The sequence below is a fragment of the Ochlerotatus camptorhynchus genome, unplaced genomic scaffold (genome assembly GCF_037179485.1).
Source record: "Ochlerotatus camptorhynchus isolate MF236.1 unplaced genomic scaffold, CSIRO-AGI_Acam_v1.1 ptg000204l, whole genome shotgun sequence".
NCBI classification, from domain to species: Eukaryota; Metazoa; Arthropoda; class Insecta; order Diptera; family Culicidae; genus Ochlerotatus; species Ochlerotatus camptorhynchus.
Genome location: NW_027040694.1, coordinates 274,172 through 288,161, shown reverse-complemented (window position 1 = coordinate 288,161; position 13,990 = coordinate 274,172). Strand labels below are relative to the sequence as shown.

General features: G+C 41.5%; 2 protein-coding genes across 2 annotated transcripts in view; one reads left to right on the top strand and one right to left on the bottom strand.

Annotated features, from left to right (window-relative positions):
- The window catches only part of LOC135703003 (estradiol 17-beta-dehydrogenase 11), a 78,933-nt gene that overhangs the window by 36,837 nt on the left and 28,106 nt on the right, over positions 1 to 13,990 (bottom strand). The window contains exon 2 of the mRNA XM_065224094.1: positions 1,812 to 1,929. Coding sequence (XP_065080166.1) covers positions 1,812 to 1,929 — 118 coding nt within the window. The remainder of the gene's footprint in view (positions 1 to 1,811; positions 1,930 to 13,990) is intronic.
- Positions 418 to 1,677, top strand: LOC135702966 (uncharacterized). Its single transcript, XM_065224042.1, has 3 exons — positions 418 to 1,091; positions 1,152 to 1,347; positions 1,429 to 1,677. The coding sequence occupies exons 1-3, from the start codon at positions 418 to 420 to the stop codon at positions 1,675 to 1,677; spliced, it is 1,119 nt and encodes a 372-aa protein (XP_065080114.1).

The following is a 13,990-nucleotide window of genomic DNA, read 5'->3' as shown; positions in this document are numbered from 1 at the left end:
AGGGGACAGTAATTTTACTGATTAAGCCAAAACATCTATAGAAATAAAAATAATAATAACGAATGTACAAACCAAAAATTGGTTGCTCAAGCCGTTTATTATTCTACTGTAGGAGGTGGTGCATCAATTATGTCACGTTTTAAGAGGTGAGAGGGGGTTTTATATTTTGTGATAAGCAATGCATTGGGTGTTGGAAACACGTGACGAAGGGGTGGGTAAATATTTCCTCAATTTAGAGCGACACAGTTAATGCATGACCCCTTGTTACATACAATTTCATTTAGTTTCGTTTCGAATCAGACTACAAGAAATTTTGAAAGTTTTATTATAGTTATTCTTCTAGCAGAGAGATTGAATAACATGCATCTTCCCATTAATTGATCGTACATCTTATTACCCAACACTCCAATTACAGCCATGGACGATCAGCGCGGCCTACGTTGGATAATTGTACTGCTACTCCTGTCTCCACCCGTACTCTTCACCGTTATTCAAATGTCCCGTGAAAATACTCTGTTGAAGTTCGGCTACTACACCATCACACTGATGTACTACCTGTTAATGTTGTTCAAAATGACCGTCATGAGAGTCACTTTCGACAAGACGGAATCCCTGATCAACTATTTCAACGCGCACGTGTTCCATCGGGATGATCCCGTTAGCTATCGGCTCCGTCGGAAGACCTACTTCGTCACGTGGAAAATTTTCTTCTCTTTGGCAGCTTTCAACGTCTTCAACATGTTTGCCTTCATGGCACTCACCAAGCCAACCAGTTCCTATATCGGATTCGGCAACACTGAGATCAGCTGGTATCACGTGGTTCTCGTCCAGATGAATGGCGTTTTCGCTCTGTTGCATCAATGCGTTTATGCAACTTCCATTTTGGTCGTTTCGTTTCTTATGCATTGGTTCCAAACGGAGCTGGAAATTTTGGCGAAAGGTTTCGGCAAAATCTTCCACGAAAAACCACCGCTCGCGCTGTGGAAGAGCGATAACCGGCCGAGGGTCTGGCTGCAGCGAGAGGAAATCAAGTGGACGGGAATCGAACGACGGTTAGTCTACTGCATCAGCCGGCATGGGGAAATAATTGAGTAAGATTTGAGTGGGTTGAACAAATTTACATAGCTTTGTTTTACAATTAATCATTACAGAATGATGAGGATCCTGCGCAAAATAGTGGAACCCATTTTCCTTGGATTAGGGTTCTACATAGTTACCATGATTTCTACTCTCATTTTTGTAATGATCAAGGATAACAGATTTAACTTTATGGGATTTGTACACGTGTTGGTGATAATCATTGAGTTCTACTACTACGCACATCTGGTAGACGACTTGGATGACAAGGTACCTCGCTGCTGTCTAACTGACCGAATCAAAGTATGTCATTTTCTGATTTCTTTTCTCTTTTATGAAACTCAACCGCAGAATCACCTAATCGCTGACGCCATCTACGATCAGGACTGGTTCGGGCAGATGAAACATTCGCGCCGCTTCGCGAAACATTACAAAAGTGTCAAAAGTATGATATTGATCGTGATCATGCACTCGCAAAGGCCGTTTCGCTTCACCTGCGGCGGATTGTACAAAATGACGGTGCCGGTGTTTACCACTATGATCGAGACACTCTACTTTGCGGTGACTTTTATGCTTAGGACGATTAAAATTCAGCGCTAACGGACATTGAGTTGTTTCAAGATTTGGAGGTGGCTAAAAAACTAGAAGTTCATTGACCACATTGATTTGTACTCTTAGTAAGAATAAATTATCGTTGTGCTTTGTCATATTTCATACTCGACTTAAATACTCACCATCTTTATTAATATCCCAAATCACTACTCGCGTCCGGAGTCGTGCAAAGTTCAACGCTAGATGTCGTCCAACACCACCGCCTCCTCCGGTAATTAGTACCACTTGTCCGGAGACATCCTGGAGCAAATAAAGAGAAAGATAAATACATTAACATCAAATATCCATCAGACAGTGATCAAACAAAAACACGCATGCTGCGTTAACACCTCTTCCCAGCCATAAACGCAGTTGACTTTGAACGATTTTTCTCACGCTTCGATAGGCCTGCCATGCCTATTATTTCAAGCTGAATAATGCATTAGGTCCTAAGTAGCATTGACAGATTCTCTTCGTCGACTTTCTCTTTGCATCCTCACGGCCATGTTAAGACATTTCCAGCTATCTTTGCCGGCAGTGCTAATAGTGCCAGTCATCGGACATGTTTGGCAACCCGGTATTTTGACAGCTCGAATGTTTTGTTTTGCTTGCTGAAACCCGACCCGAGATGATAATACCGGAGCTTTGCGAACCGAGACACGGACTGTAAGCTGCGAGATGAATTTGCCTCCTGCCAATATTTGCGAAACATTGCTGCAACCTTCTTGTGCTGGACGATGGACATGCCGGTACAGCAGCAGCAGCAGCAGTCACCGTGACGGGAAGCTAACAGGCTAAAAATAGCCCAGTATCACGACGAGTAGCTGCAGATGGATCGTAATTTCTGACTGCTGCAATGCTTTGGTTTAACCACTAACCTTCTGGGCATTAATCTAATCCGCTGTTAGGTAGAGAACGGATAGAACTCAAACATGCTACGGATAACGATTTTGATTTTCGAGCAGGTTATGGAGCTGGTGGGTATCATGCATTCGGAAGGAATAAAATTTTTGTCGAGAATTAGGGCCACTAGATTTTTTGAAGGTACATCTTTTATCGATCACCAGCGGTGCTGTTTGGAATGTGGGATTTACTGAGGCGGTGTGGGGAGTTGATATACATGCAATGTTGATAATTTTCAGCACAGTAGCGATTACCCTGGCTTTGCTTAATGCAAATGGTCTGAATCTGGGACTGAATGTGTTAACTGCTTCGGACAGGCATTAGGATGTGCGTTGACTATTTTTTGGGCAATCCATGGCGCCAATCACCAATCACGTTTGTAGTTTCCGAAAATTGCATTGATTGTGTAAACTTCAATGATTCAATAAAATGTTGACACATGCGCACTGCGCAGGCACAGATACAATACAGTATTGCCAGATACTTAAAAATTTCTATCCATGGGTGTTAAACATTGCCAATGAGTATGCCCAGGTGTGCCCAAGGCGCACCGGGTGGAGTGACCAACCCCTTGAGGCCTAATGCATTGTTCAGCTTGATTTGATCATTTATCGTAATTAGATATTGAATTTTCGATTTGATCTTACCTTCTAGGCATAGTAGGCTGTCATTAGTGAGTTTACGTTCCAAAAACGGATTAGGCAACATTTGTCACATCTCGCATGTAATTAATTCTTACTCACGCGTAATTTATCGTTCAGTGATTTTTATTTGCCACCTCGGCGAAGAAAAAGCAGGCAACGGTTTCTCAAGCAGACGCAAATTGTATGGCATTTTGAAAAGTTTCATAAATTGGCGCAATCAAATTTCAGGTGATTTGAGTCGATGTCAATTATACAAGGTCTGGCCTCAAAGTGCATTAACACAGGTGGGTTGGAACTAACGATCCGCTAGTGGTGATGATTTATTTGCAGTTAATGTTCATGAAAAGTTCACTATTTTGCAAGGGGTAGGTCGATCCGCACACCAATCAGTGTGCCGCAAGTGTGGCGCAGGTGTGCCGATTGTTCCGGTCATAGTGCAAGCAGCTATTGTTTAAAATACCCATCCCGACAACCCGGTATTTCACCTTGAATGTTTTGGTTTGAAATCGCAAGGATAAATCGGATTGAGGATGACGCGGGAAGTGGCGGGAGCGCAAAATTTTGGTGTTTTGTTTTCATAGCATAATAAAAGTCCTGTGTTTTAGGGTTTTATAATGCCCTCAATGGCAGACCAGAATCCTAGCTTTTCGTGATGTGAAAAGCAACGGTCTATCAGCGGCCGGAAATAGTTGGAACCGGTGGGGAACATTGTTGGAGACTGACCATAGAGGATGATTCAGAATAGACTTCTGTAGTTTGTTTTGTGTGAGTTGCAGCATTATTTGAATTAAGGGAACTAATGAGGTATGATTACTTAGTATAATTTCGGCACAATGTGCTGAGTGACTTACTTCTTGCTATTTTGCCATAAATGGTGCCGAAACAAAAAGGTTTACGGTTGGACAGATTTGGTTGGACCTGTTTCATGCTACCAAAAGTTGTATGCTGATCACAAATGCCTTGTCAAATTGACTTCCTACGCAAGTGATGTGAATTTCGCGAATAAACACGAGAAGCATTGACTATAGCAAAATTTGCCATATACAAGCGTCTTAGTTCATTTGCGTATTTAAAGTAAGGCCATTCGCAATGCTGAGTTTCAAAATTGTTTCAAACTACTCGACAGTTCTAAAATTTGAAACTGTCAGAAATGAAACTGCAACGCGATCAGCGGAACGCACAGTTTTAAAAGGTGTTTGATATTCATCCCTACATATGTGTGCGTGTCAAGGGGTAATCAACTCTACACACTGTGCCGCAACACAGCATGGCACACTATTCGGCTCTTTAGGACAAACGTTGACAAGTAGGATACAATCGACATAATATAAAACGGCATCACTGTTGAGAGTTGACGTTTTGCCAATAGACCTGTGCACGGGTGAACTTTAGTTCATCTACTGAAATTTTTTTAACACAACAGCGGGGCCCTGTTACTGAAAATGAACACATGAATAATGCTCGCGTAACATTTGAAAAGGGCCTATCAACTTTTGTAAATAACTTGCTAAATCCTTTTCACGAGAACCAAAGCACTATTGGGAAGGGGAGAATTTCCTCTGCCCGATGGTGTTGTTAGTTTGCGTGAGCGTATTCGGTTCGCGCGAAAAAGGTTCTACAAGTTTTGTGTACATAAGTTGATAGACCCGTTTCAAATGCTACGTGAGTATTATTCATGAGTGAACTCAAATCCATCCGTGCACTCGCCTACACTGTACACAAACATCATCCTCTGATCGAATGAAACCTCAGCCCATTCAAAACAAAAGACCGAAATCGCTTTTTCGAATGATAGCTGCAACCGGATGACGGTTGTTTTGAAATCAGATGATTTTCCTCTCGAATACTGGATAAAATTTGTAATGAGAAGGGATAGGGCCTTCAGTTGAAATGCGTAATGCTCTCTGCAGAATGGCTGTCATACTAAATGGAAATGCATATGGTATTGGATCAGCCCCATAACGCAAATCATTCAAAACGATGATGTAAATAATTCTATCGAACGTCATTTGCTGATCTGAGCTGACAAACAAGGTGGAAGCATATGCATCGCTATCAGAGCTGTTACGAACAAAGGTAAAGGATGAAAACCAATGTTTGGCTAATTCGTGGTGGAGGAGGTTTTCTCCACCACGAATATTTTTTGTATCCATAATGGAATGGCTTATTATGGCTATTCAGTATGGAATTAAACATAATCAGATTATAAATCTAATTAAAAGCACTTGCATGTCACACTATTCTTAAATGTTTGTCCTCTGAGTGCCGTATGTTTTATAGCTAATTTTCAAACGAAAATCATCCTGTATTTGGATGACAGTCATATGGATGTTCATCATCTGACGACGAATTCAACCATAAGAAAATCATCCGAAATTCGAATGCATATTGTTAAAGGGCTCGAGCAATGCAATAATCATTCGAAGTATTGCGGATGTTTTGGTTCAGTGTATCGTTGCTAAGGTTGTCTTCTTTGTTTACTCCATTGGGCTTCGCATTGGGTTCGGATTCCAAGGAAAAATGCTGTGAGTATTGCCTGCACCTGTCTGTACCTAACTTTATCTCATCTGATTCGTAGCGAAAATCCCAGCGGCTTGAGGTTGCGTCCAGAATAGCTTCACGCCAACAGAGGGTCGTTACGACAGTCAAGATGGCCAAAATGGGTTCCCTTCAGCAACGGTTCGTCAAATGCCTGTAAGATCTCCAATACGATGGTATGGTGCTGAATGCGATCGGCGAACTGAATGGACAAATATCCTCTGAACGACGACAATATTGTTCCAGCTGCGGAGGATTTTCGTTTTGTTTTACAAGGTTGTTATGCAGAGCGAACTATAAAGAAACAAATCGCATCATAGAGGGTGTGGGTGATGGGTTTTGTATTTCGGCCATGTTTGAATCCCGGTCTTGCCAAGGATCATCACATTTTATCGTTTTCTCCTACGTTTTTCCTTAGGTATCCTTGCCAGTCATTGGTTTCAATTTATATGGACTTCGATGGGAAATCCACAGGACTTTATAGGGATGTCCATACAAGTCCCAGTACTTATTGGGTGATGTCGATACGTATTAATCCCAAATATTCCATCAGGTCTGGACGATTGCATTAGCAAAACAGTAAAGGATTTATAAGAACAGATCAATGCAATCAAAAATGTACTCTGTGAGTACACCCCATCATCAACGATCCAATATGCACTCTTCTGTTGCACTAGTTCGTCTTCAAAGGATCCGGTGCGATGTGGCCTACCACATCAATCAATTATTTGTTGTTCGGCAAGATCCCATGGGCATGCAAAGCAACAACAATAACAGGGTAAACTTGAATTGCAGATGCGAAGTTTATCTGGATCATGCACCATTTCCGTGGTATGACAGATATGAAGTGGGGGGACATTAGATGGTTTTCCCTGGTGGTACATTGACCATTGGTTTTAATTTGTGGTACCTTGTGGAAAGTATCACATCTGCAAAGGATCGTGAACTTGATAGCCTTGAACGTGTGTTATTGGGTGATGGTAGGAGTCATCACTATCTGCGATAAAATAGGCTTGGGTGATGTCTTCGAGGTAGCGTAGTTTTGAGTAAAGGGTGATACGGTCAAAATTTGGTCAAGGGAAAACGCGTGTAAATCGGTGAAATCGTTTATTTAAAAAATCAAATTAAATTTCTTTTTCAAGTTCAATTAGTATAAAATTCAGGAAAATATTCAGTTAGGCTTCCGCTTCTCCAAATCCGAATTGCCGGGCCTTACGCTTGACCCCTGCCATCAGATTTTGTACAGCCACCTTGTCCACCTTCTTCGCCGCAAAAAGCCAGTTTGCCTTGAACTGCTGCTCGCCCTTAGCAGTTTTTTTGGTCTTCTTTAGGTTCCGCTTTACAATAGCCCAGTATTTCTCAATTGGGCGGAGCTCTGGCGTGTTGGGAGGGTTCTTGTCCTTGGGAACCACCTGCACGTTGTTGGCGGCGTACCACTCCATGGCCTTTTTACCGTAATGGCAAGATGCCAAATCCGGCCAAAACAGTACGGAACAACCGTGTTTCTTCAGGAAAGGCAGCAGACGTTTATTCAAACACTCTTTCACGTAAATTTCTTGGTTGACAGTCCCGGAAGCTATGAAAATGCTGCTTTTCAAGCCACAGGTACAGATGGCTTACCAAACCAGATATTTCTTTGCGAACTTTGACAGTTTCATGTGCTTGAAAACATCTGCTACCTTTCCCCTTCCTTTTGCCGTATAAAACTCCTGTCCCGGAAGCTGCTTGTAGTCGGCTTTGACGTAGGTTTCGTCGTCCATTACCACGCAGTCAAACTTCGTCAGCATCGTCGTGTACAGCCTCCGGGATCGCGCTTTGGCCGTCGTATTTTGTTTATCATCGCGATTTGGAGTCACTACCTTCTTGTAAGTCGATAGTCCGGCTCGTTTTTTGGCTCGATGCACGGTTGTAGACGATACACCCAGCTTATTTGCGGCATCTCGGAGAGAGAGGTTAGGGTTTCGCTTGAAACTACCGGCAACTCTCTTTGTCGTCTCAGCGGCTTCCGGTTTTCGATTTCCCCCCGATCCAGACTTCCTGGCTGTCGACAAACGTTCCCCAAACACTTTAATTACATTTGTAACGGTTGATTTGGCAACTTTTAGCGATTTTGCCAACTTTACGTGCGAGTAGCTCGGATTTTCGCGATGCGCGAGCAAAATTTTGATACGCTGCTCTTCTTGCTTGGACGGCATTTTGACAACTGAAGAGTGAATTCCAAAATCAAAATAGGAGCAACATTCTACACACACACACACCTTCAAAATGAGGGGTGTTCAGGTTTTTTAAATGCAAAATTGAAAGAAATACGTCAAGTTGATATTGACCAAATTTTGACCGTATCACCCTTTAGATCGGAACTGTTTCGAGGATGTTGTTTCTAGGGTGGGAGTAAACTTTTGTCCGTTCGAGTTCTGGATTTGATTTTGTCAGGGAGCATTTTACTGGCAGCTGGTGAATATATCGTCCACCGTCCGTTTCTTGTGGACGAGTCATATAAGTCGTATTGTTAGCAGTTCCTCTTCCACTGCCCAATTCCCTCTCATTCTAATGAGAAAGAAGCTTAATATTTGTCATGAACCATGGTCATAAATTAGATAAATTGAAAATGTAAACACAATCACAAAAGTTGAACCTCACGGTTGCCAAATTCACGGGATATTGACATCTTGAATGATACACTTCGGCCTACTTTGGAAAGATCGGCACAGCTTTCGGCACTGCCAAAACTCTTGGCACAGATTAAGGTGTGCAGAGTTGAATACCCCTTGGTGCGTGTGCAAAGTTTGTTTGCTTCGGTGATGTTATCACAAATATGAACCTGATGGCACTTGAAATAATTCTGAGCAACGAGGGATGCGATTCTGTTGGGTACATTATCAAAGAGCTTTGGGGGTGATATGGCTGGCAGCAAAGTGAGCGAACGTTCAATGAAAATTAACTCTTAAACAACAATGGCCTATGGTGGTCCTGAAAAGAACCATTTTGTTGTGATGGTTGAGTAATGCTGAGCTATTAGAGTGTTCAACACGTATAAGGCTGGCGAGCTGTATTTTGTTTGGAACGATGGTAATGCGCTTGGCATAGATGGCCCACAGAGGCGGACGACGAGCAACTGAATCCAATCAGTAGCGATGTGGCTTCTTCGGTGAATGGACGCTCGGGCTGCAGCTCGCTGCTTGCGGGCAGTCTTTCGTTGTGTAATGGAGAACAATGTTCAACACCACGGACCGACCGGACACCACCACACACGGTGCTTGAATAAGCACCGTTCGGCGAGACCAGCTGGAATTTGGTATTGAAATCTGGGTTAGGGAAAGCGTTTTTTGCAGGCAATCGGTGATAATTTTGATCGCCATTGGACATTTGTGAAGCTTTCAATAGTGACCTATTGATAATTGATAAAATGTTCACTTTAGCAGATCTGTAGAAAAATTTCCAATCGATTGGCTTGTTTAGAATTAAAATCCACCCGCTATTGATAGAGTTATAAGTGGTCAAAACCTGACCACTTTTCGTAACGCGGTAGATTTTGTTTTTTTTAAATTGCATCCCCAATATGCTGCCAAAAGACGTAATCCTACGTAAAAAAAAACTCGTTCGACGGCAGAGGTGAAGTAGTCCACTATAATCCAGGTCAGTCACGAGGGAAAGATTGTAGTCGTATATCGGTCGCTCGATTAGGCCAGTTCAAGACTGTGGGAGGTAAAAAAAAAACACTGATTGTTGCCTCAAATTTACCACCCTTACCTTCAGAGGTCAGTTTGTGTACCTCATTTTCTATAAGTTCTTAACAGATTTAGATCCAATCCAGAGGCGATTGTGTTAAAAGACAATTGTATGACTACTAAAGTTGTTCAAGATGTCTTGCACGCCCTTTATGCTTGAGTAAGGAACTTAGGATAAGTGTTGGCTTTAGATTTACTTTTGGATGCATAATATTGGCCATCGTTCAACCTTCGTTCCGTTCCGAAGACAATGTAGAGCACATGTTTTGTTTTACACAGTAAGTAGCAAAACAGACAAAAACAATAATTACCATCATACCAACTGAAGCATAAATAAAGGAAAGCAAAAACCACCAAACGAGTGTATCCTCCCCTAGACGTTCCACATGTTGACCACAAATGTTTACCTTTTGATTATTGATAGCACTTACGTTGACAAATAACTCATAAGAAACAACTCATTAGTCTCCGTCCGACCGTGACATCAATATATCCGTCAAATGGCTGTGTGCGATCATTACAATACTGTTTCTTCATCATTTCCTTCCTATGATGGATTTCCCTTCCCGCATCAATGTTATAACCCGTACACTACATGATCTTACACACTGTATATTTTATCATAAATTTGGAAGTTCGAGAATTTATGATGGGCGCTGAGATTCCGACCATCTTCCAATGATTAATTGGGCATCTGTCCCAGTCAGGGTCGAATTCGAGATAGATTCCCTTCGTGACTGGAATTGCTATCGCTTGATTTACTTCTAACCCCAAATTGTTATCATCTGCAGTCCGATCATGCTTCGCTTCGTTAGTTAATGAATATCCACACACGGCGCAATTCATAAACGCGGAAAGTATGTGATGGTCAAAAGCGATAGAATTTTTTCGCTAATAGCTTCACATTCACCGGCTCGCAAATGGACTATTGTTTTCGCGCTTAGTGGGCACATTTCACTCCCTACCAGGTGGGGGTCGATTTGAATAAATTTAGCAGCCGATGCGTTTGTAGGTGGAAACGATCGGCGACGGCATGCACTGCATTGTGTCTTAGGCAGGTATGATAGCACGTTTGTAAGTGAACGACCACTAATGCCGATCGGCTAATGCTTTTGTGGAGTGGTGCTGAAGCTGAACACACTCCGTCATAAGGAGGAAGACTTGCACCGTAGTAAAGCGACGAACCCTATTTTGATTTTCCATTGCGTTGAGTCGGAGCGTTACTGTAATGCTCCGAATACCGGACAGTGCGGGTATTTTATTTTTAATAAATTATTATGTCTACTTTGCAACATTATAAACATGAGTGATGATTCTGAACGATGACATAAGGTCATGTTAAAAATTACTTAGCATGGCAGGCATTGAGAATCAACCTTTAGAATTGTCCAGATTACGGTGCATTGCGGTATCAGTGGTAGATGAAAACCAATGAAACTTGAGTCTGCATCGTCTAGAATTGGCATAAACCAGAGCAATTAACACATGTAGGATCAATTTGCATTTATGCATGAGACTGCAAACGGATGTCAACATCATAATTTGACGCAGTGTCAACGCCGCAATTAACCTGTGGCAGGGGGTCCGGATAGTATCAATTTGCATACATTTCACACACAAAAGCGTTGTACTGCAAATCAACAAAAAAAAAAAAAAAAATGCACAACAATTAACAGTCAAGCGTCCAATTTGACCTAAAGCATAACGTGCATAGATTCAATTGAGCAACAGCCCCGTCACACCATGTGTGGATGCAAAAGTTCGATGACGTAAATCTAACGTTCATTACCCTTTGCCCTCCTCCTAATCAGGATTCCTTGATCTTACGCGTTACAAGTGCCCTTTCGTAATGCACACCAACCTAAGCTGATCATCTTTCGGCACGCACCCAGCTCTTAAACCTTCCGAAAGTGTTTGTTTATGGGTTTTCAATGCAAATCAAACAGTTTACTATCATGGTGGATCGCCATTCGGACGAAACCGAAAACGAACACCTGAGCGTATCAATATTTAAACAGCCATAAAATCATCATTGGTCAATTCGAGGCTCGTTGCTTGATCGACTAACGATGTCGTTTGGATTCTATGCTAAGCAAATGTTGACAATGTCATCTCGTCTCGGACTTTTTGCGTTGCGATGAAAACCTCTTCTCGGCGTGAGTGTACTGTTATCCAGGTGAAGTCCCCGCCATCGTGCGGAAAGGTGCGATCATTGTGAATGAATATTTTTTTATGATTTAACCGAAACGGAACGCCGGACCTTCCTCAACATGATAGCATATGAGTAGATGTGAGAAGGTGAATAAATGTTATGAATCCAGCAACTAATAGAGCTGTGCAATCACTCGGGTAGTGCTGAAAAATGTAAGGAAGGTGATGATCTGAGTACTGCGAACTAACTCAAAATGCTTGTCATCTAGGAGCCGAGTCAAACTGTCAAACGGGAGCCAAACATTCAAAAGAGCTCAGAAGTCACGTAGGTAGTTACTGTTTGAACCACAAGTAAAGGTGTTGCCACCTACTGAAAACAAATTAAGAATTATAATTATGAAACTGTCGAAACATCAACCTTAGTAGGCGGATAATGTAAATCATCGAGCGTGATGCTCGAAAAAGTGTTTTTATTTGATATTAATAATTCCAAAACTGGGTTGCTGAAACAAGAATGTAATCAAACTTTATAAGAATCATGTGAGCTTTGTGGGCAGGTGCACTCCATGTATAAGTTATTTCTGGAGCAGAGGAGGAGGAGCCAAGAGTTCATTTGACAGCATGTATATACAATTTCGTGAGCTGTTTCAACAAAACAATTTGAAACTTCGGAAGATTTTCAAGATGTTTTCTAGCTCACTTGAAAAATATAATCGGCTGAGTTCGCAGTACTCGGGTGATGATGATGGTCGCACCTAGAGCGAATAGTCCCGGGATTTTTACGTTTTCCGAGATTTCCGTATCCCGGGAAAACAATTCAAAACCTGGGATCCCGTGCATCTTGGGATTTGTGGGCCACTTTTAGCATAAAAAGAGCTACTATTGGGTTATCTGGAAGTGGGATTTGAACCTATGACTTTTAAGCAGATTCATGCCAAATGACATAATGCATAATTGATTCTTCTTCTTCTTCTTCTTCTTTGCATTTCAAGCTTATTAAGTGCTCTCAACTTAGTTGGTGTTCCATTTGGAGAATTTTCACTTAAATTTAACAGATGGAAAATTTTCAAATAAACATTTCTGACAGACAAGGAATCAATTTTGACAAACACCTTTTCGAAAATCGGATGATCAACAACAGAGGGATTTTAACGAACATTATAATTTATTTTCGAAGTGTCAAATTTAAGTGAAAATTCACCAAATGGAACACAGCCTTAGTGTCCGTCTTTTGCATAAAAGATGAGACGTAAACAAACTTGTCATGTAATATTGAGTGCTCCGAGACTGAAAAGTTTCTTGCTTGACGAAAACTACGTTTGATTGAGCTATATTTCGCGTCTGTTATGACTCAAATTTATGTCAAAATTGACGCTCGTATATGTCACTCTCAGAGCAACTATATTTATATGTACTTTTTTAAGTTTGTAGTAGCACTTCCAGAGTTGTTATTTGAGAGCTTTCGATGCCTGTACCATTTTTGCATTAGTATAATTGTGTGGCAAGTACAGTCATACTCTATTCCCAGAGAAATCGAGCAATTTTCCTACAGGAATCAAACCCAGCTAGCTCCAGCATGGTCTTGCTATGTAGCTGCGTCTTCACTGACTGAGCTAATGTAGGATGTTTGTTATGGGAAATGATTCACATTTTTGCTACAATTTGGCCATTTTGGATCTAACTGGGTGCAAACATATTGATCTTCGTTGTATTAACAACATAATGGAATATTCAAAATTTTCAGAGAAGCTTCAAACACTTCAGGGAAGTTCCAAGGACTTCAGGATGTCCAGAACTTTGGGGAAGTTTTTACGATCTTTAAAGGTAAGTTCTGAGTATGTCAGGGTAATTCTCCATATACTTTAAGAAAGTTTCGTTGACTTGGTGAAGATTGGAGAACTTCATGACTCTTCCAATACCTTTACGGAATACGGAATAGGAACTTTACGGGAACTTTAAGAAAGCTTTGGTAAGTTAAAAGATCTTTGAAAAAGGTCAGAGAGCTTTGGGGAATTTCTGATAACTTCAGGTCAGAAAATTTTGAGGAGTTCAAAACAACTGGCAATCACGCTTACCACTACACCACCGCTGGAAAAAAAAAATAATGAGATTTTGACACAGCTTTTGGCAATCATTCTAGTGACAATGTCAAAACTGACTTTGCCAACATCGCCTGAAATCTTGCCTTCAACGGCAACGACATGCTTCAGCACTGTCATCGGGCACAATTAGAATATGCATGCCGAAGGCTACAAACTTCGAAAAACTATTTCAGAAGCTACGTATTTAGTGGTCCTGCCGACATGATCGTGTGTTGCTAATTTAATTTGGAAAGGTGCGTAGAAAATAGAAAATGAG